The sequence below is a fragment of the Leptidea sinapis genome, chromosome 9, assembly GCF_905404315.1.
Source record: "Leptidea sinapis chromosome 9, ilLepSina1.1, whole genome shotgun sequence".
Lineage (NCBI taxonomy): Eukaryota > Metazoa > Arthropoda > Insecta > Lepidoptera > Pieridae > Leptidea > Leptidea sinapis.
The window spans coordinates 2,516,588-2,541,260 of NC_066273.1; the positions used below are offsets into that span (position 1 = coordinate 2,516,588).

A 24,673-nucleotide genomic window follows, 5' to 3' on the forward strand; every position below is an offset into this window, starting at 1 on the left:
TAAATCTCACCAAACTACCTTTGAAGTAATCCTTGACAATAAAAAAAGAATTGTCGAAATCGGTTGGCGCGAAATTGAGTTAAGTTAAGACTTTGATGGTTTTCTCATGGATGCCATTGTCAGATCTGGACCAAATTATAATGGGACCACACGGGAAGCACCAGCTTTCAAATAAAAAAAAATATATAAATATAAAGAATTATCAAAATCGGTTCACCCAGTTGAAAGTTTTGAGGTAACAAACATAAAAAAAACACCGACGAATTGAGAACCTCCTCCTTTTTTGAAGTCGGTTAAAAAGCAATACTAACGTGTAGAAGCTAACTCCTGGATTTTTACATTCACTACGGCTTTGGCAACCAGACACACATCACCTAACGATGGCCTTAACTTTTAGTTAAAAGCATCCGTATCTCACACCAAATATGTTTCAAAACAATATCATCACAAATATATCATTCGCAAGCTCGATGACATGACAGATCTTTGTTTGAGTGCCCCAAAAATTGACAGTGGGCCAAATAAATAAATGGGTTACGCGATAGAGATGCAAGCTTTTTCCCGTTCTATCTCAGCCTTAGTTGTATATCGCTTGTCCTTTCTATTTGTGATGAAGTTACCAACGCTACTTCTGTAGCGTTAATATCCGATATCTGTAATAGTAGTGGATAAATTAATTTCTCTTTGGATTTTTCATTTGGTTGTTACTTGCTTACCTAGTCGGTAGCACGAACGTAGTGTTTAAATTCTCTTTGGTCGGTAGTCCTACAGCCTACCTACTGGTTGTTAAAATCGTCACAATTTTAAAAACATGGAACTTTACGGTGTTTTTACAAACGTAATTCCATTATTATTGCTTCTTAAAATATGCTTTATAGAAACAATTAGAGGTGAGCAAAGTTTAATTTAGTTTTCAGTTATAAATTTATTTTTAAGGCATTCTGTATCACTCGCAATCTTTGAATTACGTGGCCCAATCTTAGGGGCGGCAATTTTATATGATAGACTATCGATATAAAATAATATAACCAAATATCTGATTATAGCATCTCGTGCGGAATATGTAACATGCGGAACAATTTTAAAACTAATGAATACGGAACTAAAACTAAGACTTCATTCGCATGATATCAAGTATGGATCGGGATCTGGACAGCAATCAGTCACAGCTGTAGAGATTACCGATGACCACAACAGTCATTGGGCAGTGAGATCAATATCAGGCGAAACTTGTAAAAGAGGGTAAGTATTTGAAGTGCATTTTATTAATCAGGAAGCATTGGAATCACTTGTCAGATTAGCAGTGGTAGAAGTTACTGGAGGTGTAGGGCAGTATTGCCAGTAAACTGTTTGTGCCCAGAAATTGCACCAATTGACTAGTGTTTTGGTATATATTGCAGGTTATCCTGAAAATACACTTGAGAGATATTCAAATTTAAATATTTTTATTCAAAATAGGATGTGACATTACTTATTGAAAGTCAAAAACTACCACCCATTCCAAAGAGAATGCTTCAGACCTGAGAAGAATGGGCGCAACAAACTCAGCGGGCTTTTTTTTCATCAAAAATTAAAAAATTTAATACATCTAGTGATCAAATATGTTCTAGAAATTTTAATTTACAAGGAAATATATAGGCTTCTTGTGTGATGTATTTCATCAAGGAGATTTTTTTTTATTTATTTTAGAAAAGTTATGGACTACTCACTCAACATAAAACCCTGATATATTATAACCATGAGGCATAGAATTTGTTTAACATTTACTAGCTATACAAATTAATGTGATACAAACATTACTGTGTTGTATATTTAGTTGTAATATTAAATAGCATACAGAGCTAGGATGTAAAAATCTGTATAAAGTGATATAAATGCCACCACAGTCTAAGCAACAATTTATATTCATGACACACTGCTATTTATTTTAAAGTGGAGTTTTTTTTTATATAATCTTAACTTCTATTAACATTACTGCAGTGCAGAAGGGCTTTTACGAGTGTAAGTAGTGGCCCATATACAACAAGTTTTTGAGACTAATTCAGGTATTCTGCACGTCTCTGGGGAGACCCTTCACACTTGGCTAAGTAGGCATGGGCAGCTGTGTGAGCCGGAGCTGAGGTGTCCAAACTGTCAAAGCTGTGTTGTAGGAGCTGCCCACCCTCCATGACTCTGGCTTTTATAAAACACCAGGCGGGTAGGGCTGACTAGTACAACATGGAAGTAATTGTTGTCCACTGTGTAGTTTCTGTCACAGTGTAGTTATTAAAAAAATGTTTACTGTAATAAATTAGAAATAAAACCCTTACCAACTGCAAATTTGGGATGTAAATTTGTAATGGCATGTTTCCTGACCTTCTGAAATATAGTAAAACTACACCAATATTTAAGTTGGGATGCACTTTGACCCAGGTTCTGTGTCTATTTTGCTGACCCTTATCTATTGCAACGTCCGATTAATGACAGCTGGCAGGTAGCGAAACGTCCGATGACGCGATTAAGATTATCCGACGGCGAGCGCGAGATTCATCATTATTAAAAGCGATATAATTACATAACGACTCCACCTATAGCTATATAAAAAATACATTCACGTAGTTAAAAGTATAGAAAATCAACGTGTAAAATCATAAATTATGTTTTTGAACCCAAGTTATATATAAATAAAAGGTTAAAGCTTGAGATTATAGGTAGAAATGTGATAACATTTTCATTATATTAAGTTTTTATGTAAAATATTAGCGCACACATTAATACAACTTGATTATTATTGAAATAGACTATATAACCTATTTTTTGATATTAATATGTCATTACTTCGACTTACGGGATTGTTGCATTAAACTAAAATAAAGCACCCATTCTTAGTATATACCTACAATTTATCTGCGGAATGCACAAGTAAAACGTGAAATACTTGGTTGTCTCAATACATCCAGATTGTTGAATATTATAAACATTATATTTATGATATTTTGTCCCTATTACAAGCAATGATTTACTGTTAATTAATTGGATTACAATAAAAATTTGATATTTAAACCAAATCGATAAAGTAGTATCGATCATACTGTTATAACTTGTCGATTTAATGTCGTAAGAAGAATTTTATATGTAATTTGTAGATAAAATCAGAAACTAGATATCATGAGGATTAATTTCATATATAAAACAAACATAATACGTAATTAAAATATTACACTTACATGATAAACAAAACAATAACAAAACACTTGACACTACAAAAATAAACAAATGACAATTCCCCCCGCAAACCGATTTTCAATTAATTATTTCTTTTAATTTTTGCTCGGATACTTGATATTTAAAGATAAGCCTATTACAATTACTTACCATAGAGTCTTAAAAATCGTATTTGACAAGCTAATTCACTCATACTACAGATTATAACACAAAATAAATACGCAAGTCGACTGGGCCACTCTGGTTGCCTGGACGTTTGACTGTCTAAAGAAAAAAGCCGCTCTAGTTGCCCGGACGTTTCAGTAGTTAGTAAAACTATTGAAAAAAATAATTTAAAGCCTTTTGCCTACTTACTTTAACTCTCTTAAGTAACTTCATATGAAACAATATCTTCTGTGATTTATAAACTAAAAGAAACCAGGTTATTTATATGAGTAAGCTATATTCTATCTGACATTGTGTACTGGTTTAGTGCTTCTAAGCAATTTTCATAGTATTATGTCCTATGGTATATTACTATGGGGCAATGCTGCCGATATCAATACCATATTTGTACCTCAGAAGAGTGATTCTTGCTACTTATAACCTAGGATCTAAAGAATCATTGAGAGCAAAATTTAAATAAATAATCATCTTTTACTGTTGCCTCTCAATATATTCTTGATAATGTTATGTATGTACAGGAACAAACATAAACTTATAAAGGCATAAAAGGCATTTATTTTCTCAAAATTGATTCCTTTAGAATTCTTTTTGATGTCATTTCTTATACTACTAGATACTACTACCGCTTCGGAAACAAATGGCGCTCTGAGAGAGAAGAAGCGGCGCAAGAAACTCTCCCAGCATTCTTTTTTTTTTGCGCTCTTTTCAATAAAAATATACAATATTGTACAGTTGCTATAAAATAATCACAATCTAGTCCCAGGCTGTCCGATCATTTAGATATTCAGCAGTGGAGTAATAGGATTTACGACAGAGCCATTTTTTTTATAAAACATTTAAATTTATTTATAGACAATGCCTGAACAGTGGCTGGGACTTTATTGTAGAAGTGTATACATTTACCCTTAAAGCTATTATGTATCTTATGAAGCCTACTAGAATTAGTTACAAGAATACTACTAGAATTAGTATAATGCCTACAACTCGGCTAAGTTGAGTTAAAGTCTTTTGTGGGGTGTTATATATGCTTTTACAACAAGATCCCAGATAATGTTTTAAACATGATATTCAAAAGAATTGTTAAAAAAACATTTGTGTGGTAAAGGTTACTATAACTTAAATGACTTTCTTAATGATCACACAGATTGGGAATTACATAATGGGAAACAGACTATTAAATAACAAATTTTATTATACGATTTTACATTGTAACCATATTTATTATAAAAAGAAAGCCAACTGAGTTTATTGCGCCTATTCTTGAGGCATACCTTTTGGAATACCTATTCCAAAAGTTACCACCTAAAAAAAACTACCACCTGGTAGTTTATGACTTTCAATAAGTGATTTAATATCCTACTTTGAATAAAGACATTTGAATTTGAATGCCAACCCAAATTTGATATGAAAATCATATTTTTATACATTAAACAATTGGTTCAGCACGAGATCTTTAATGTGCATTTAAAAATATCCCAAATAAAACACTATTTAATAAATCAGTTTGTTAGCGCACAGTGTTACATTACCCTACCTGGTTGTGATGTGCTATGTTATTGGTAGGCAAACATTTGCCCTAAGAAGTTTGGATCTACTAACTCTATTTTATATTAATTTTTAGGGCTCCAATAAAATGTAACACTAACATAAGACTTCAACATGTTGCTACAAAAAAGAATTTACACTCCCACTATTTTACATCACCCCTCTCTGGCAACCAGGAAGTGTCTTGCTATGGGGATGATAACGGGGAAGGAGACAGTGGGGACAACTGGACTGTAGTGTGTAACAATGATTATTGGAGGCGAGACTCCCCTGTCAAGTTCCGACATGTTGATACTTCTGCGTAAGTGTTATATGTATATATTAAAATATATGGTTACTTAAGTTATACTTCTTTTGGCGCGATCAGATTGATTTTTTACAATATGTGTGCAAACTGTCACATAAATTCGACACCCTGATGTTAGCTGACTAGACCATTTGTATCATACTTCATCTACCAAGCCTGTTATAACTATGTTGGCTGAACCAATGGATGAGAATTAAAAAAAAAATAATTTATATATGAGCTTAAAAAAATCTCTCTAATTCCATAAAAAGAATTTAATGATATCTAATGACACATTATTTAACTTAATTATGCAGTATAATGATAAAATCATTGGTTCTATTTAATACCTTTATTACAATTTTGTTTTTTCTACAAATGTAAAATGGCATGAGGAATAAATTTTATATATATATATATATATATATATAATATAACGCCAAAGAAGAATAACTTCTTGTGTGCGTACATATTATAAAGTACACACACTTTTTTTATTGTCAGTTCATAATAACATCCTTATCTATCTAATTATAGTAGCTCACAGATTGCTAGTAAGTGGCCACTTGCCCATACAAAAAAAGTTGTAGATCGTAAAAAGGTGAAAATATTCAGGTGGGTGACCCTTATCATTTGAAAAATAGATGGTGGCCGATTCTTAGACCTACCCGACACACAAATTTTAAAATAAATTGGTTTAGCCGTTTTGGAGGAGTTTGGTAACAACATGGCGACATAAGAAGTTTATATATAAGGTTTTGGTTTGACTGAAAATGTTAAAAATATTAATAATCCATTATTTTACAGTTTCCTAGCTGGGTCTGGTAGAACATTTGGCCGACCTATCAATGGGCAAGGTGAGATTGTGGGTGTCTCCTCGCAGTATGGGCCATATTCTGACTGGCTAGCAAAGGAAGGACTGTTTGTGCATCCCAGTGATAATATGCTACCGCATCATGCCGCAATACACACAGAACTGTAATGAGCTGGGGCAGTGTTTTGTATTTTTGTAAATGTATTATTAATATGACATTATGTGAGAGTTCCTTAGTTCAATTACTATAATTATAGAAGTAGATAATGTGTGTACTTATTATGTATGATCTAGCACGATGTTTTATTTATATATTTTTTGCAAAAATAAAGCTTTGAGGAATAATAATTGTACTACTACAAATTCAAATAAAAATGCCAAAGTGTAACTGATCGTGTAAATCTAAACAGTTAATTAAAATGTTGATGATATGTATGGGTCTCCATGAGTAATGCACAATTTAATGATTTGTAATTATTTATTTCAAATAACTTCACAATGGAGTAATAAAAGTATGTTATAAGGAAAAAGTGGTTTCTGTTAGAAGTTAATTCATCATTGTTTGTGATATGAAGCACATCACATTAACTGTAATACTCACTTCCATCTCTGTAATAGCTGATCAAGTATACAATAAATTTTTAATGGATAAGAGATATCATATGAGTGACAAACAACAAGAATCTATAATCTAGAAAAACAGTTGTATGGAATACTTTAGCCCCCTTATTCATAATGGTCCGCTAACTTTAAACAGCCGCTAAGGAGTGATTTTTCTCATTCTGACTTAGGTCAATAGAAGAAGACAGAGTGAGAATTAGCAATGCTTTAAGTTAGCAGACTATTATGCATAAGGGGGTTAGACACAGTAGTGTAATTAATGTATTAAAATAAAGTTTTATAAAACTAAATAAAAGTCTACAAATTATGTTTAAATTGTAGCACTCGGCCACTCAGTCATGGTGCTATTATTATTTTAATTGAAATATACCCTCACAATTGATATTTTTACTATAATTAATACTGCCCAGTCACAGGTCTCAGGCTGTGATCTAAAGACCTACTTACACTTTACTTTGGTAAAACTTAGCCAGGTGCAGAATCAGTGTTTTTTTTTTTTAATTTAGCTGAATTTATGCTGAGCTTTTAAGCTAAAACAACCCAATCTTAAAGTCAAGTTCGCTATCAATCACACTCATGTTAAGTTTTATGTAAGTAAAGTCTAAGTTGCTCTATAGATCTCAGACTTAGGGCTAATGTTCTTTACATTTTCATAATATTAACATTGACACAACTGTGCTATGTCACAATGTGTTCCCTAAATTGGGATTTTCACTGTCCAAGTGCACTCATAACAGTCTAAGAGACATCATCTAAGAGCTATCAGTTTCTGAAAACCCGCTTAGTGTGTCACAAAACACATACTTTATATTATGCAGGCAATAGTAAACTTTTAATAGTTTAGGTAGTTAGACAAATTCATTAATTTTTTTTTTATAAGATATTTAAAAACCTGATGTGTCATTCTACTTAATTTTGTTTAAGTTAATTAGCAATAATAACAATGTGTTAACAACAATCATCATTATATTAACAAATTACATTAGAAACTATTTTGAAAATGTACTTATTGTATATCAATTATTATATGAACATAATAATACCTTAATTTGTGTCAAAGTTGTAAGTTAATTATCCAATAATAGCAGTTACAACATTTGTTGGTTGTTGGTTACAACACCTCATTTGACAATCCAAATTAGTGGAATATTGAACCTTGCTAAACAATAGGTCAAATTAATTCTAAACTATCCTAATGTCTTATCTACTACACTGTTGATTTTCTCCAGGGCATATTTTAAGTTTGTATAAAGTTTCTTATCACAGCCATGTTCCTCAATGGTACTGAACCGGAATGTTCTAAAGTTCTTGTCGACATCAATGTAGGTAACTGCAGACATCAGTGGACAGAGGATTATCTTTGTGTGATCTTGGAAGTTTATCTATAAGAAAAAAAATAATTGATCAAAAAGGCGCATTAAATATATATAGAAATCACAAATACGGCCTTGGATATTTTATTTCCCAAACAAATTCAGCAGACCCATAAAATATATTATCATTGGCAAGGTTGCTAGGTGGTCGGGATCAAAAGCTATTCAGGTTCAAACATTTCCGGCAGAGTTAGGCTGCGTTTCCAACAGAGATGTGCAAGGGAAATGTGTCCTGCGAGGATGTCTAGATATGCTGTGAAAATGTGTAGATTTCAATGTGTACATTTCCACCTAAGCTGTGCGAGGAAAATGTGTCATACAAGGAGGTTTAGCGGAGTTGTTAATGGGATTTGATCACTAGAACATTCCTACAATGAGTACAAGTAATCCCAGACATCACTTTCTGGCTAATCGAATAGTGGAAACACGGAATTGACTACCAGAAACAGTGATAACTGCACCATCAGTTAACTCCTTTAAAAATAGTCTTATAAACAATTCAAGAAGTGGACAAACTTGTATTTTATATGTTTTTTTTTTCGGAAAAGGACAATTCTCCAGCAACACCAGATGAATCACAAGAGCGTTGTCGCCCTTCAAAATGCTTAACCACACAATACATGCATACTCAGCCAGGACAAGCGCATCTGTCACTAGTTATTTAATAACAGAATAAGGTTAAATGATGGAAAGAGTTACATGTGATAGTATTCTACTCAGGATTCTTATGAAAACCAAAAGTCTAAACAGCATGGTGATTTGGCTTGTCATGTTCAGACGCAACATGGAAAGTCTCAGTATAAACCGCTACACAAATAATGCCATGGATTCATCACGATTCATATATTGGGTGTTGCACCTTACAAACTAATTTATTATGTATAATACAGCCTATTAAATACTCTATTTGATTGAAAAGAGTGGCTTGTATATTCTCACAAGCTCAACTTTTCCAGAACATATGGCAAATTCAGTAATTAAAAAAAAATTAATAGTGACTATTTTAAAGCGCCTAGTTTAAGCATAATTGAATAAATTTTATGACAACTTTAATAATAAAAGTACAAATATTCAGAATTGATAAGTATAATCATCACATCACAATTTAACTAAAAATGAAAGCCCCAAGTGCCAAACCACAACATGAGTCTATTTCTACTTTCTCCATTTCCACCAGAGATGTATGAGAAATGTATTAGATAGGAACTAAACTGGTGATTCTTTGGCAACACACAACAAAGAAGTTATGGATCTCGTAATGTACAGTGAGGAAGCACAGTAATGATGGTACTCTTAATTTGATGACCAATTTCTTTGATGACTGCTAGAGACCTGGGTTCGAATCAATGTTTGCATCTAGTATGCAAACATTTAGGTATATGATAAATATGGATGTTTATATGTATTTAGGTATGTATAAAATATTGTTGTACAGGCTATGCCGAATTTATTACTATTTAATATTATTACCAATATGTTAATTGCCTAAGAAATGTGGTGATGACATACCATACATGGTGGTGTGAGTAAAACTCATATGACCGTAAAAAGTAACCGTTTAATATTAAACGGTTACCTTTTGTTTGAAAATACTACAATACCTGTAGTGTGCCGTTGGTGAGGTACATAATGACAGCTAATGTTGTTCTGAACCATTGGTGAAGATGAGGCAATCGAGACAGACCGTCACTTTCCCTTACTGGTACCGATGCACCTATTAAATAATTATAATAAATAAATATTTACAATTATCATAGCGGCTTCTGTGGAAGCATCAAAAAAACTTATTTATTCGTTAGTTACCATTACTAAGCACATTTATTTAAAATAATAAAAGCGAATATAAATAGCAAATGATTGCAGAATCTTTGAAAAGATTATGTTTTATAAAAAGCTATCGAAATATTTTGGGGTATAAAAAAAATAGATTAATAAAATTCAAAACAATTACCACGCCATTTCGGAGGAATATGGCAACTAGCAATGTAACACAAGTATTTTATAATGATTATCGGCCGTTCCCAATATACTATCTACAAATAATCTGAAGCTGTCCCAATATACCCGATAAGTCATTATTATCGCCTTATATTGGGACGCGTGAGTTGCAATTTCCATAAAAACTTCTATTGCTCCCATTGACAGACAGCATGTACGGATAAGGTCAGTTACCGTCGATAAGTTTATTGAACAGAAAAGTCAATGATAGTTACGATTTTTATCTCAAGTATGCCACAACCGGAGATAGACTGAATATTGGGAACGGCCGTAAGTCTTCCAGATCTATTATTATTATTATTATTTATAATAGACTAAGCAGCTTTCGCTGATGCGTCTATATCATTTGCCATATCTATCCAAATGTTTGTCCAGTCTATTCTTAAACTGATTAACAGATTTTGATTTAACCACATCCTTGGGCAATCTATTCCATATATGAACGACTCTGTTGGTCAGAAAGTGTTTCAATGGATTTGATGATGCTAATTGATATTCTAGCTTCATATCATGTCCCCTTAGTCTAGGATTGCTCTTCCTTGGAAACATGCTCTCAAAATTTGGGACATTATAATAATTATTTAGTATTTTGTATGTTTCAATTAGATCGCCTCTTTCTCGTCTGCTTTTGAGGGTGCTGAGTCCAAGCTGTGTAAGTCTTTGTTCATACGTAAGATTTTTCAGTTCCCTAGGCAACTTAGTGGCTCGCCTCTGTACCCTTTCCAACAATTCTATATCCTTAACAAAATATGGATTCCAGACCTGAAATGAATACTCCAGTAATGGTCTGATATAAGTTTTATAGATTTTTAGAAATGTTTTCTTGGTGATGTTGAAGAATGCTTTTCTGATTAGGTACAGGATTGAGTTGGCTTTCTTCACAGTAGCCACAATGTGTGCTTCCCATTTGAGATCATTGCTTAAGATCACTCCTAGGTCTTTTTGTGTATCAACCGCTTTTAGTTGCTTATTGTCTAACCAATATGATACTCGGGGATTATTTTTTCCAATATGTAGAACAGTGGTTTTGTTGACATTCAGTGAAAGTAACCATTCCTTTGTCCAGTGTTCAATAGCTTTTAAATTTTGTTGTATATCACCCTGTTGATGTATAGGGTTCCCAAAGAACTTGGTGTCATCCGCGAATAATGAAAATGGGAGACTTATAACATTTTGCAAGTCAGTTAAGAATAATGTGAATAATATTGGTCCCAGTACAGAGCCTTGTGGTACACCGCTGCGAACAGGACGATTACTTGACATTTCATTCCCAACCCTCACGCGAAATTTTCGATCATTTAGGAAGTCACTAATCCAGACTAGCAGTTTACCACGTATGCCAAGGTGTTCTAATTTATGAAGTAGCCGACTAATTGGAACTCTGTCAAACGCTTTCTCGTAATCCAGATAGATAATATCAGTTGGTTGATGTTTGTCCCAATTTAATTTAATATCCACTGTCTAAGACAGCTGAGATCTATCCATAGAAATTTAAATCCATTTCTATTGGACTGAAAGTTTCATACAACAAAAGTAAACATCTACAGACCTGCTTTCATGAGATGTTCAGACATGTATCGTCTGAAGTAGGTGAGGAGTTTCATCTTCTTGTCAAGATCTGTGGGATATTCTCGCATAGTCATGTACTGCTCTTGGCCCTGCCGGTTGATGTAGTGCACATTCCTGAAATACACAATTGTAGTCTATTAACATTATAAACAATAATAAGTCAAACATTATTTTATCGTAATCAATAATAATACTACTTTCCACAAAGGGAAACAGTAAAATACCTTGGACTCCATTTAGACGCCTTACATGGAATAAGCACATCATAGAAAAGGGACAAGTCCAAAATAAAGTACCGCAGTTACTATTGGCTAATTCTAAGCTTGCAATTGATAATAAATTACTTATATATAAAACAATATAGAAGCCAGTGTGGATATACTATAACTGCAAGCACATCCAACTGACAATGTTATCCAAAGGCAGTAAAATATTATATTAAGAAATATCAAGTGCACCGTGGTTTGTCACTAATGCTGAAATACACCAACATCTAGGCATAACCACAGTCAAGAATGAAATAAGGCTAGCCACAGAAAGATATAAAAGGAGACTGTCTTGCCACTGCAATCCTTTAGTTAACACCTCTTTTAGATGTTAGCTATAGAAAATGCTTGAATCGCTATGATGTGCAAACACTTGACACCAGAGAGTAAGTAAGCAGGATGAGTAGATACTTCCACGGGGAAGCGCACTCTGCATGTGAGAAATGGGAACACATCTGGTTAAAGTCTAAGAGTGATTGCAGATACACAATAAAAAACTATACTACTTTGTTCACAATAAAATCTATGTTGTAATAACTGTAATTGAAAACCAGCACACTGTTACAACAAACTCACTTCCCCGGATATCAAATCACATCAGTCTCTGAGTGGTCAAATGAGCGCGCTACAGCACACCAACAACCCAAGAATGTGAAGTAGCAAATATCATAGTAACTGCGGATAGACTAGATTGGGCCTTTCCTATGGAACATAGTAGTGAACGTACAACCTCCTGATGGGGCTATATAAAAAAGGTTACACTACTATTGGTTATGCAGATAACCTAGCAATACCGATAAATGGGAATGCTGACAATGTACTGTATATAGTAAGTAATGCGTTCAGCTTTTCAGATTGTAGAAGAATAGTGTGACAAGATTCAATTATTATTAAACCCGAAAAGGTCAGAACTTATCCTTTTCACCAACACAAGGAACTTGAAGAATGCCAGTCACCAAAATGATTTAATACCAAACTCTCCCTAACAAATCAAGTAAAATATCTGGGTGTTTATCCTTGATAATAAATTGAATTGAGCGAGCCATATCGATGCTAAAATATTGAAGGCTTGTATTGCTTTATACCAGTGCAAAAAGCTAGTTGGTACAACATGGGCTCTTAGTCCAAAAATCGTACTTTGGCTGTACACATCAATCATCAGACCCTCTCTGACTTCCGCATCAGTTGTATGGTGGCCCAGAACCGATCTGACGACGGTGAAAGACAAATTCTGGAGTCTGCAACGCTTATCGACTGTAGCAGGTACTGGATGTATAAGAACCATCACCAATGCTCGAGTTCCTCTTAAACCTAAGACCTTTAGATCTGGTCATATAAGAAGAGGCAAAGGCCTTTGGAAGCCACGACTGTGGAAACAAGACAGAAACCACACACACTAAAGTTCTAGAGGGAATCCTGAATCATGTATTCGATCGAAGCCTCAATATTCTACTTTCTGCAGAAGGAAAAGATAATTCTGGTATCAATGAAATCAGGATATACACAGACAGATCCAAAACCACATGACGTGGTACTGGAGCCGGTGTCTTCTCGCATGACGCACACAAATTCTCCAGTATCGCTCCCGGGTGCCTGTAGAAGTCTGAAAAGGTGGGCCTGGTGGCCAGCCTGGGCTGGTTGGAGTAAGAAGATTACCTGACGCGCACAATGGCCCACTAAAGTGCGCAAACAGCCCACTCATACTAACTAAACTGCAGTTGAAAATTGTTGTTTTCTTTTTAAATATTTATGTAATTTAATTTCACACCAAGGACGCCGTAGCTAGTAAAATTACTGGGCAAGTGAGACTTAACATCTTATGTCTTAGGCTACGAGTGCAATAAATGCAGCGCCCCGCTCAGAATTTTTGTTTCAATTGATCGAACACGGAATTTCGAAGTAATTCTGAAAAAACACTATTATCGGTTTTCTTTCATCAACAATAACTCACGAACTAAGCAACCGATTTTGACCAGCTTGGTGACGATCGACGTGTTTTTTTTGGATATTAAGAGCTGATTAGTTTTTGGAATCGATTGCTAAAGCCGATAAACAGTTATTTCATAGTGTTTTTGGAATTTTTAAAGTCTACAGATCCGAATTGTATTCCAAATCTAAGTTTGGTCACATACTTTCGAATTGCGCCAACCGCGATGAAATCGATCGAGCCGTTCAAAGGTTACAAGAGATTTACATACAACCATACATACCCGCACACACACACAGACGTACGGACACCATCGCGGGAATAGTCAGGACTTGGGACCTTAAAACGTAGAGATCTGATGAAAATCCAGACGTCTCGATTTTAAAAAAATGGGTTAAAACCAATATCTTCCGGAATTTTCGAAAATTTTCAATTTTCTTAGTGGGAAGTTAAAAAACACCAGTAAACAATATATATATTTTTTTTATGGAATAGGAGGACAAACGAGCGTATGGGTCACCTGGTGTTAAGTGATCACCGCCGCCCACATTCTCTTGCAACACCAGAGGAATCACAAGAGCGTTGCCGGCCTTTAAGGAAGGTGTAAGCGCTTTTTTTGAAGGTACCCATGTCGTATCGTCATGGAAACACCGCACAAGGAAGCTCATTCCACAGCTTTGTAGTACGTGGAAGAAAGCTCCTTGAAAACCGCACTATAAAAATGATTATATTATGGTACTTACAAGCCGTTCGCCAGCATGATGAGTTTGGTGGTATCGTTAAACATGACACCCACACTTTCGTCGCACAGCTGGTATCCAAACCCATACTTGTCGCTGTAGTCAACCCATTTCCCCACCCAGACCAATGGCTGCGCTGCGGGGTCGCTCAGCTCATCAGTCAGACACTCTTGGCGACATTTCAGCTATAAAAGTAAAATAACAGTTAAAATAAATTCTGCTGAAAATTATTTAAAATGTAATGAGAATCACATTCATCCGTGATGTATTACATCAAGTTAAATGTAAACATTCATTTTTGGTTTTCCTTTTTCTTCATGTTAACAAATGTGTCGGAAGTTGCCTTTAACTAGAGCCCTTCGCTATATAAATGAACTCCACAACAAAGTGGACATTTTTGGGTGTACGTGGAGTGAACTCGCATGGGTATTGTTATATTATATTGTACAAGCTGACCCAGCAAACGTTGTATTGCCGATATTAAAATCGCGATACAAAAGTAACTGTTGATCGTAGATGGGTGAAAATTTGAAGTTGTATGTATTTTGTAATGCTGACTCATAATCAAACAAAATTAAAAAAAAATAAAAAAAAAATTCGGACCACCCTTAACATTTCGGGGGATGAAAAATAGATGTTGGCCGATTCTCAGACCTACCCAATATGCACTCAAAATTTCATGAGAATCGGTCAAGCCGTTTCGGAGGAGTACAAAGTTTAACACCATGACACGAGAATTTTATATATTAGATGTTATGGTAAATAGTTGTATGTTCAAGCATTTTGTATTTTCTGGTGTGATGTATTTTTGCTAATGTAATGTTTGGTTTATTAATTATTGCTATTGTAGGATAAGTAGAGACCGGATTATACAATACAAAAAAAATGCCCAAAATATGCATGCAAATATGCACGATTATTCACAAAAAGGGCCAAAATATGCATACAATTAAACAGGAAAAAATAAAGTCATATTTTTTATTTTTATTTTATAAAGGCTTGTACTGACAAAAGTATTTGTGAAAAAAACTATTACAAGTTATACCTACTTAGGTAACAATGAAATTTAAGCTTTACCTTTAAAAATATGTACTACTAAGTACTATTCTAAATGTTCTGTACATAAATTGTGTCTACGATCGTTTAATAAATTTTTGTAAGCGGAAAAGGAGCGTTTTAAGTCTACAGAGGTAAACTGGACAGAATTTAAATTTGAGTGCAACGTTTGGGCATACTATAAAAAGCATCGAACGATGAGCGAGATCGAGCGTAAATATGCATAATTTTATTTTTATAAAATATACAACTACCGCTGAAAAGGTACTAAATATGCAAAAGCATATGCAATATGCATATGCTTTTGCATATTTCCAATAATTGCGCTCATCACCTTGAGATATAAGATGTCAGATCTCATTTGCCCAGTAATTAAACTTGCTACGGCGCCCTTCAGACTGAAACACAATAATGTTTACACATTACTGCTTCACGGCAGAAAAAGGCGCCCTTGTGGTACCCATAATCTAGCCGGCATCCTGAACAAAAATCCTCTCACTGGTAAATGCCCTTATTCGATGAAAGTCGAATAAACGTACGTATACATTCAGAAATTCATTGGTACAGAGTGGAGACTGAACCGGCCGCAGCGCCCATTGAGAGACCACGAGCCGGCTAGCCCCAGATCTACGTCATTTTATAAAAGCTGAAAGTTTGTCAGCGCATACTCCCGACACAGGTAAGAATGATGGACCATTGTGGAGTTTGGGTTACAGTGGCTTTGGCAGGTGCGATTTTTCGGTATTACCTTCAGAATATTATTAAAAACCACGTTATTCATTGCCAGACAATATCGTGGCAACCCCTTGCCAGACCCTTAATGTTCATGAAATTATAATTTTACTTACGTCATAGTATAAAAGCTGATTTTTATATATAACACTTGATAGTTCCAACCCCTTGCCAGACGTGGATTTAGCAGGTAAACGGTACTAAAGGTGTGTAAAATACCGATCTTAATACTTACACTTACAATAATAAAGTGCGATTTTTCCGTATTACCTTCAGAATATTATTAAAAAACACGTTATTCATTGCCAGACACTTAATATCGTGGCAACCCCTTGCCTTGGCAAGGCAAACTTTCAGCTTTTATAAAATAACGCATGTCTAATGTTCACGGGCTCTTGGACCAATCGCATTTATCAGCTTCGCCACGACAACACGACACGATTGCCAGCTGGCCGTATTTAAAACCGTAACCCTGACGATCCGTCTGGTCTAACATGTACAACAACTTATACAATACATGATGAGGTGTAGTTTTAGAGAAACTTTCTTTAAGGCAACTAAATAAAGTAACAAATCGCTTGCGGTACTCATGTTACTCGACTGGAGTATGGAGGTTAGAGGTAAGGAGAATCATTAATTGTGTATATAAAACAGTGTCCTTCAAAATGCATTAAATTAGGGCGGCGCCACAGTAGCATGAGGGCAAATCTTAAAAGAAGCGCCAAATATGTGGAATGAGCTTCCTTGTGCGGTGTTTCCGGGACGATACGACATGGGTACCGTCAAAAAAAGCGCGTACACCTTCCTTAAAGGCCGGCAACGCTCTTGTGATTCCTCTGGTGTTGCAAGAGAATGTGGGCTATGGTGATCACTAACAGCAGGTGACCTGTACGCTCGTTTGTCCTATTCCATAAAAAAAAATGATAATAATTTTTTTTAAGATTATAATATATTAATTCTAGAAGATTATATGTACTATTGTAAATAGTTGAAATTTTCAATAATTAACTACTCTAATCAACAATGATATGAAAATTTTAACTTGGCATACTTCAGTTCATCTACAATTGCTACATTCATACCCTGGGCCGACACCAGTGCCACTGTGGTAGTTTTTTGACCTGTTATTTACAGCATACAGATGGACACTTTTTCAACTTTTCTCCCATATCACCATATAAAATGAGTAGTTAGGGTTACCATCTGTCGGGACGAATTCGGACATGTCCGGACTTTGAGACTGTAATCCGCATTCTGTCCCGGTCTTATTTTAAATTAGTTGGAATACAGTAATACAACTTCATCTAATAAATTAATCTTTACGAGAAACCAAATTGAAACGAGACCAATTTAAAAGTCTGGACTTTTATTAAATAAATGGTAACCCTAAGCGGAAGTATAAATTGAGATTACATTCCATCAGGCATGCCACCTCGGTACGATATTCGTATACAGTAATAATTTGTTAGGACGGTTATTCCTAGCATAATGTAGCATATATTACCTTGCTGCTATGTAACATAGCGGAGAGCTGGTCTCGCAGGGCATACAGGTTTTTCTTGTACGCGTTGGGATCGACAGGCCGCTCGGTGATGGTGGATGCTCTCTTCATTGGTGAGTCAACGATCATCACATGTTCTATGCGAACCAAATAAAATATTATTACTATTTATTTTATGACAATTAGGGTCGAGACAAGTAGATTGTTCAGCTGATGGTAATTGATACGCCCTGCGCATTACAAAGCCGATCAGGATTATTAAAAAACCCAAAAATTCTGAGCGGCACTACAACTGCGCTCATCACCTTGATATGTTAAGTCTCATTTGCCCAGTAATTTCACTAGCTACGGCGCCATTCAGACCGACACACTATCTATAATTACACATGACTGTTTTAAGCAATAAAGTAACAACACAATTCAATTTCCTTTTAGGAAGTAGCAACTTTTTCGATTCGCTCAATTTGACACATAAGCTATCCAGTTTAGGTTGAAATATTACCTCATGGTATGAATGAATGAACGAACTAAATCAGTTTACGATTCAATTTCTTGATTTGACATCAACCTAAAATGGATAGCTCTAATGACGTCGTGGTACGAAATAGCAAAGCAGTTAATTTTAGGTTGTCAATTGAATCGCAATAAGAGTTCATGGTAGGCCCGAAGGTGTCTAAGGTGATCCAAGTTACAAACAAAAAAAATTTCACAAAATTAGATACTTATGTATCACATCATTACCAATTTTAAAATGCCATTGTGCCTGAAAGATACTGATAAATTAATAATAAAGTCTAAAACAAAAAGTGACATACCATTACTGTTAACTTCATTGAGTGGGCGTCTATGGAGCATGTCACCTTCAACCAGCTGATCCATTCTGGGGGCAGTGGTCAAACATGACAGTGGCAGCGCAGCCGGCATGATTCCGGAAGTGAAGAACTCATGCTGCAGAAGTTTGTCCACACATGGTCTTAGTGCTGGGTTTGATTGAAGTTGCATCACTATCATTGCTGCTGCTGGTTTCCGAAGTGTTGATGGGATTCTACACAAATATATGAATGTAATTAAAATAATTTGATATAATAACCTGATCTTTTTTCATAGTTTTTATTTTTTACATTTAATGGCATGAGTGGGTTGGATTGCTGTGTCCTCTAAGTGTAAATTCATAGGTATTATTTTTGCTTTTAAAGTTCTTTGAGAATCTGTCATAGGACAAAACGACTGAAAGGCAATTTATGTTCAACTCTGATATAATTTGAGTTGTTAGTATGTGTGCAGGAGCTATGGGAACAATGGTGAATAAACATATAGTTATGTATTATTATATTTCTTTTAACCATAAAAAAAAATTTAACAAAAAAGCAACCCCCTTCACTGCACTAAAAAGTATAAAAATAATTGCGTATTTTTATACCATCTAATTAATTAATCTAATTATAGTTACAATTAATGTTATTTTTGGAATCGGTGTCCTTCTGCCGAAACCCGCTCTCGCCTCCTGACGACTCAAGCACATCTCACCTATAACTATGTATGTAGTAACAAACCTATCTTGGATGACACCAACTCCAAAAATTACAATAATCGTAACTAGAATAAGATTAATTAATTAGATTGTATAAAAATACGCAATTATTTTTATACTTTTCAGTGCACATTAAATCTATTGTTTTGGAATAGTGTTTTTGGAGGCGGTTGTTTTTTTGTTATTTTTTTTTTATTTTATGATTTTTAGTGAATTTGAAGTACACTTACTAACAATTTGTCTAAATATGTGTAAATATACTAAATTTTTCAATGCAGCAATGAACGTAAGTACTTTGCAATTTGATTACAGACAGTGTTCCGTTACTTTGTCATGGATTCCGTAATCAGAACCTAACCAAACTCTCACCAAACTATCTTTGAAGTATAAAAATAAAAAAAGAATCATCGTAATCGGTTGGCGCGATATTGAGTTATTCGTAAATTTATCATCCACTTTGCTATACGTATGTATAGCAAAATTTAAGACTTATGGTTTTCTCATGGATTCCATTGTCAGATCTGGACCAAATTACAATGGGGCCACTTGGGAAGCACCAGCTTTCAAATAAAAAAAGAATTACCAAATCGGTTCACCCAGTCGAAAGTTTTACATAAAAATACAGACGAATTGAGAACCTCCTCCTTTTTTGAAGTCGGTTAAAAAGAAAGGTATTAAACAAATGTATCCTAACCTGCATTACATATGGATGTGAGACATGCACACTCAACAAAGAGTACCGAGACAGGCTTTACTACTGCCAAAGATCAATGGAATGAAGTATGACGGGAACACATAGACTAGACAAAATTAGAAATGAAGACCTGAGACAAAAAACAAAAGTAACCGACATACTTAATAAAATAGATCAGAAGAAGTGGATCTCCACTCATGTGGCCACATGTTGAGAGATAGCCAGGAGAAATGGAGCAAAATTGTCACAAATTTGTATCCAAGAGGTTGCACACGGAGCCAGAGGAGACCTCAAACAAGATGGGAGGATGAACTCAAACTCACAGCTGGCCCAAACTGGAGAAGAGTCCCACGACAGACCCAATGAAAAAAAAAAATCTAGATTAGGTGTTTGCCAAGCTGCATACTGAGTAAAGAGACATATTCTAACTCAGAATATAAAGGGCTTAATAGAATAATTATATTTCTATCAGCAATGCAATGAATAATAAATTATAACACAGCATTTAAACATAAGCATGTATCACTGCACAGTGCAAACTAAAGCACATCATTTAAGATAACATTTAACAGCCATATACATAAAAGCTGCGAACATAATTAAAACAAATACAACATTAGAATCTAATTATAATATGTCTATGTCATTTTGTTTAAAAGGTTTAATGGGAGTGAACACTCATGTCTTTTATAACATTGAGAAATAATCTTAGTCACGAACAAGCAATCCATCACCACAACAGTGTAAGGTAACCTGTATTGTTGTTTGACGGTGTTATCGTTGATAACTGCTTGTATGTATCGGGCACCGAGTAAACTCCATGGGCCCGAACAGCAAAACTGAAGCGCAAGATCAATCCCGTAGCTATGTGGATTAAATCGTTTGTCAATGAACAAGACAATGATACAAACAAAATACATTTGAATTTACAGCATCTTTGATACTGAAAATATAAAATAACATTTATTTATTAAAATTATTTTTGGCATCAGTTAAATCCGTACCATTTTTGAAACAAACAGGTCTCATAGACAAAAGAAGCTGTCTTTTAAAATACATTCTACTATTGTCAATACAATATTACTCTCATATATATTAACTCTGTATGATTGTCAATATCCCTCATGTTGAAATTTTGGAAACAGCTTCATTGGTCACAAATAATGATTACAGACCACTTGGAAATCTTCATAATTGACAGATGCAAAAATATAGTGAAGATTTAAACTCTATTATTATAATAATTAAAAAGAATGATAGATACTAAATAATAATAATAAATAAATAGAAGTAAATGTTAGACAAATATTTACTATACCTATATTCACACTTCTTTATTCTCTTGTACGTATCTTGCAATGTGGATGTCTCAAACGGCGGCTTGCCAACAAGCAGTGTATACATTATGCAGCCCAAGCTCCAGATGTCTACTTCAAAGGAATGCCCTTTCTTTGTCAATATTTCAGGTGCTATGTAGTTAGGAGTGCCGCACACAGTCTGCTTTCTCTCTCCTTAAACCACCAATGTATTTTTATATAAATACTATCCTATCTACATTTTTCACACTCTTTTTTTGTATCTATTAAATTTTAACCTTGTAATGTTTTTATTATTATATTTATAATTTTTATAATTAACCTGTGGTTAATAGTGCTGGTGGCACATTTAGTATTACCTTATAATGTACTTTATTTAGTAAGATCGATTGTTTGACTGTTTGCTTACCCCAATAAATAACAATTAAAGTTATTATATTAATCAAATAGACACAATTATCAGGGATCCAAGGATGGTAAAATGATCATATTATGATTGTGGCTAAGAATAGTCAATTTAAGAGTTGAAGTGTAAGATTATACATCAGATACTAACTTTTACTGGAAAAATCATTTAAATTGTATAATTGTAGTTGATAGAAAGACCATTAAAAACTTTAGGAAGTAATTAAATATGATGCAGTGTAAATATATTTTAGTAAGCAAAATATTTAGCGAAATTTGACAGCTGCTACATGGACGTTACACAATTACTGTTAGCCCTGTAAAGTTATAATACTGCTTTAAACTGCTACTGCGTTTAGTCATTCTATGGAACATACTACCTATTAATATGTTGAATAATTTAATTAATACATCTCAGTTGTAACAGCAGTGCAAGTAGTAATATAATTTAGCAGTGAAATCAAACTTTATTATTTACTAAACCACATTACCTTCATATTCAATTCTCGCTGCCAATCCAAAGTCACCAATTTTAACATGGAGTTCGTCATCAAGAAACAGATTCCCAAGTTTCAAATCTCGGTGAATGATGCGTTTGTGGTGTAAATATTGAACACCAAGTAGAATCTGATGCATATAGAATCTTGTTTCTGGCTCAGATAAGGCTTTTCTACGTTTATGTAACTCCATCATTGACTAAATAGAAACATAACGAAATATAATATTTGTCAAATTTTATAATTGTTTTTTTTTTAAATTGTTACACCAGTTAATTTTTATTTAAAAAGTTACCAACACATTTTACATATATAAATTATACCTAGAAAGTTTATGAATTTATTCAAACAATTACTTACCCGTCTCTTACAAAGTTCTAATACAATGTAAATATTAAGTGAGTCTTCAAAAAAGCTATGAAAGCCAACAACATGTTTGTGCTTTAAGGATCTATGAATAGAAATTTCTTGGGCCGTTTTTTCCTTTTGAGTGGATTTCACAAGGAGTTTCTTTGATACAACTTTTCCAGCATAAACCTCGTTTGTTGTTATATCTTGCATTTCGTAACATCTTGCAAAGCCACCCTGAAATTTGATTTACATTACTTGTCACGACTAATTTAATATATGGATAGTAAATTGTTTGAGGGGCAGCAAAAGCTAAACATTTCATATTTTGCGTTTGTATTTGTATAATATTTAGTTGTAACGAATTAATTGATTGTGATGCCAACCACACGATAACGAACATACTTAGTCGAACTTAAACAATGGTGTTTCACATGTAAAAATTACTTTATAATAGTTCTCCTTACTATCGAAATCACATAAAACAACTTACTAATAATCTATTAAGTACATACCTTTCCAAAAAATCGTAATCTTTGATACGTGCTGTTAGTTTGTGGATCATGTATTATTTCAGGAATTTCTCTCTTATCGTCTTCTTTGGTCGACGTCATTATATATAAACTTAAAATACAATATAAATTAAAATTTAAATAAAATTATTATAGTTTTCAGCAAAGTAACTGATTGTTACAACATATAACTTTCACAAAGAAGAGTTCAAACTGGAAAACGTTTGAAACATAAGTTTCAAACTAAAAAGCTGTTGTAAATGATCGTTTGAATGGTTTATTTCAAAGCCAATCAGGTTATTAGTTTATGCTTTATGGAATCACCAATGTTGCAAAGTGAAAAAATACAGTTGTTTTTGTGTATACCATAAACATAGAATCTGAGTATGATATATGCGAAATATTTGCAATATTTACAGTAGTACCGATTATAACATTTTTTTCTAATTTTTGATAAATTTAATCAACACAAAAAGCCGGTTAACGTCTAAAATTAAATACATCGAGAACTCACAGGCGATCTTGATTTACCTTAAATCGAAATTTTATGGTTCAGTTGGTTATTTCGTTAAATAATATATTATATACGTAAGTCTTCATACCTACTTTGTGATATAGTAACTTGGTTACTAAGGTTTTTGAAGTAAAAACTTCTTTTGCGGCGTTGAGCATTTTTTTTTTGAATGGGTATAAAATGTATAACTCGCCTCACGAGACGTGGCCAGTACAAAAATTCGTAAGACAGTCTTTGAAATTATGGATGAAAGATTTATACTTCTAACTAATTATAATTCGGCTATTTCAACAATATTGAAGTAGGTATTTTTATAGATTTTAAAAAGGCTTTTGACACGTTGAAGCACGACGCCTTATTGTAGTCTATGGATGAGTGCCGTGTAAGAGGGCCTATCAAAATCTGGTTCCAAAACTATTTCAAAAACAGGCTGCTTAAAGTAAATGTCCTTGGGGCAGAGAGTCTAGCAAAACGCGCGGTTGTGGAATGCCAGACGTCAACGTGATGCGGGTGGCACTTTGCACGTAATGTCCGGTGGTGGAATTCGGCCGCTGGCGGAAGTTGCGGAGCACATGTCCGCAGCATTATCGGGGGAATGCCAATAAATAGGTAAAGAAAGAAAGAAATCTTTTATTTGATCACTAGGTACCAATGATCACTACAATTATTAACCTTAATACTAATTAAGACAATCTTCATAATTAAAATGATCAGTAAAAAAAATACTAAATAAAGTGTCACGTGTGACCACATAAAGGTCTCCCACTCAGCATCATGCTGCAGCCACGAAAGAGTAAAAAAAAGTGTGTGTTTGCACGCAAGAAGTTATACTTCTTTGGTGTAACAAAACAAATCCTTAAAATTATTAATTATTCGTCGTGCTATATTCTACGTTTGTAAAAAAAACAATATTGTAAGAATCGTGAAATAAATTATTGAATATTAACGAATTCTGCTAAGGCTGTATTGGCATGAACCCTTTGCCTGTCCTAATAATGGACGAAGAAACCAAAAAAAATAATTAATGTCGCTAACGTCAGAAAATTTCTGATAACTTTT

General features: G+C 34.1%; 2 protein-coding genes across 3 annotated transcripts; one reads left to right on the plus strand and one right to left on the minus strand.

Moving 5' to 3' along the window:
- The first annotated feature begins 722 nt into the window (after positions 1 to 722).
- Positions 723 to 8,082, plus strand: LOC126966117 (stromal cell-derived factor 2). Its single transcript, XM_050809991.1, has 4 exons — positions 723 to 890; positions 1,047 to 1,242; positions 4,991 to 5,215; positions 6,008 to 8,082. The coding sequence occupies exons 1-4, from the start codon at positions 812 to 814 to the stop codon at positions 6,180 to 6,182; spliced, it is 675 nt and encodes a 224-aa protein (XP_050665948.1). The 5' UTR covers positions 723 to 811; the 3' UTR covers positions 6,183 to 8,082.
- On the minus strand, positions 6,474 to 23,343 carry LOC126966116 (serine/threonine-protein kinase polo). 2 transcript variants are annotated; one of them, XM_050809989.1, is made up of 11 exons: positions 23,104 to 23,343; positions 22,601 to 22,825; positions 22,235 to 22,439; positions 21,341 to 21,533; positions 20,776 to 20,886; positions 18,613 to 18,842; positions 17,801 to 17,934; positions 14,512 to 14,693; positions 11,556 to 11,689; positions 9,610 to 9,722; positions 6,474 to 8,017 (listed from the first exon to the last, which is right to left on the minus strand). In XM_050809989.1, the coding sequence occupies exons 1-11, from the start codon at positions 23,200 to 23,202 to the stop codon at positions 7,823 to 7,825; spliced, it is 1,821 nt and encodes a 606-aa protein (XP_050665946.1). In that variant the 5' UTR covers positions 23,203 to 23,343; the 3' UTR covers positions 6,474 to 7,822. The 2 variants fall into 2 exon arrangements, with proteins under 2 accessions (XP_050665946.1, XP_050665947.1); XM_050809990.1 differs by lacking the exon at positions 20,776 to 20,886 and having other exon boundaries at positions 23,104 to 23,340.
- Positions 23,344 to 24,673: the final 1,330 nt, after the last annotated feature.

Bases quoted from the DNA above. Each gene is read 5' to 3' on its own strand.
- LOC126966116 (XM_050809989.1), bottom strand. From the start codon at position 23,202: ATGACGTCGACCAAAGAAGACGATAAGAGAGAAATTCCTGAAATAATA. The intron at 22,826-23,103 runs GTATGTACTTAA...ATCAAATTTCAG, and splicing joins GATTACGATTTTTTGGAAAG to GGTGGCTTTGCAAGATGTTA. The intron at 17,935-18,612 runs GTATGTCACTTT...TGGTTCGCATAG, and splicing joins CAATGAAGTTAACAGTAATG to AACATGTGATGATCGTTGAC.
- LOC126966117 (XM_050809991.1), top strand. From the start codon at position 812: ATGGAACTTTACGGTGTTTTTACAAACGTAATTCCATTATTATTGCTT. The intron at 891-1,046 runs GTGAGCAAAGTT...ATCTGATTATAG, and splicing joins CTTTATAGAAACAATTAGAG to CATCTCGTGCGGAATATGTA. The intron at 1,243-4,990 runs GTAAGTATTTGA...ATTAATTTTTAG, and splicing joins GGCGAAACTTGTAAAAGAGG to GGCTCCAATAAAATGTAACA.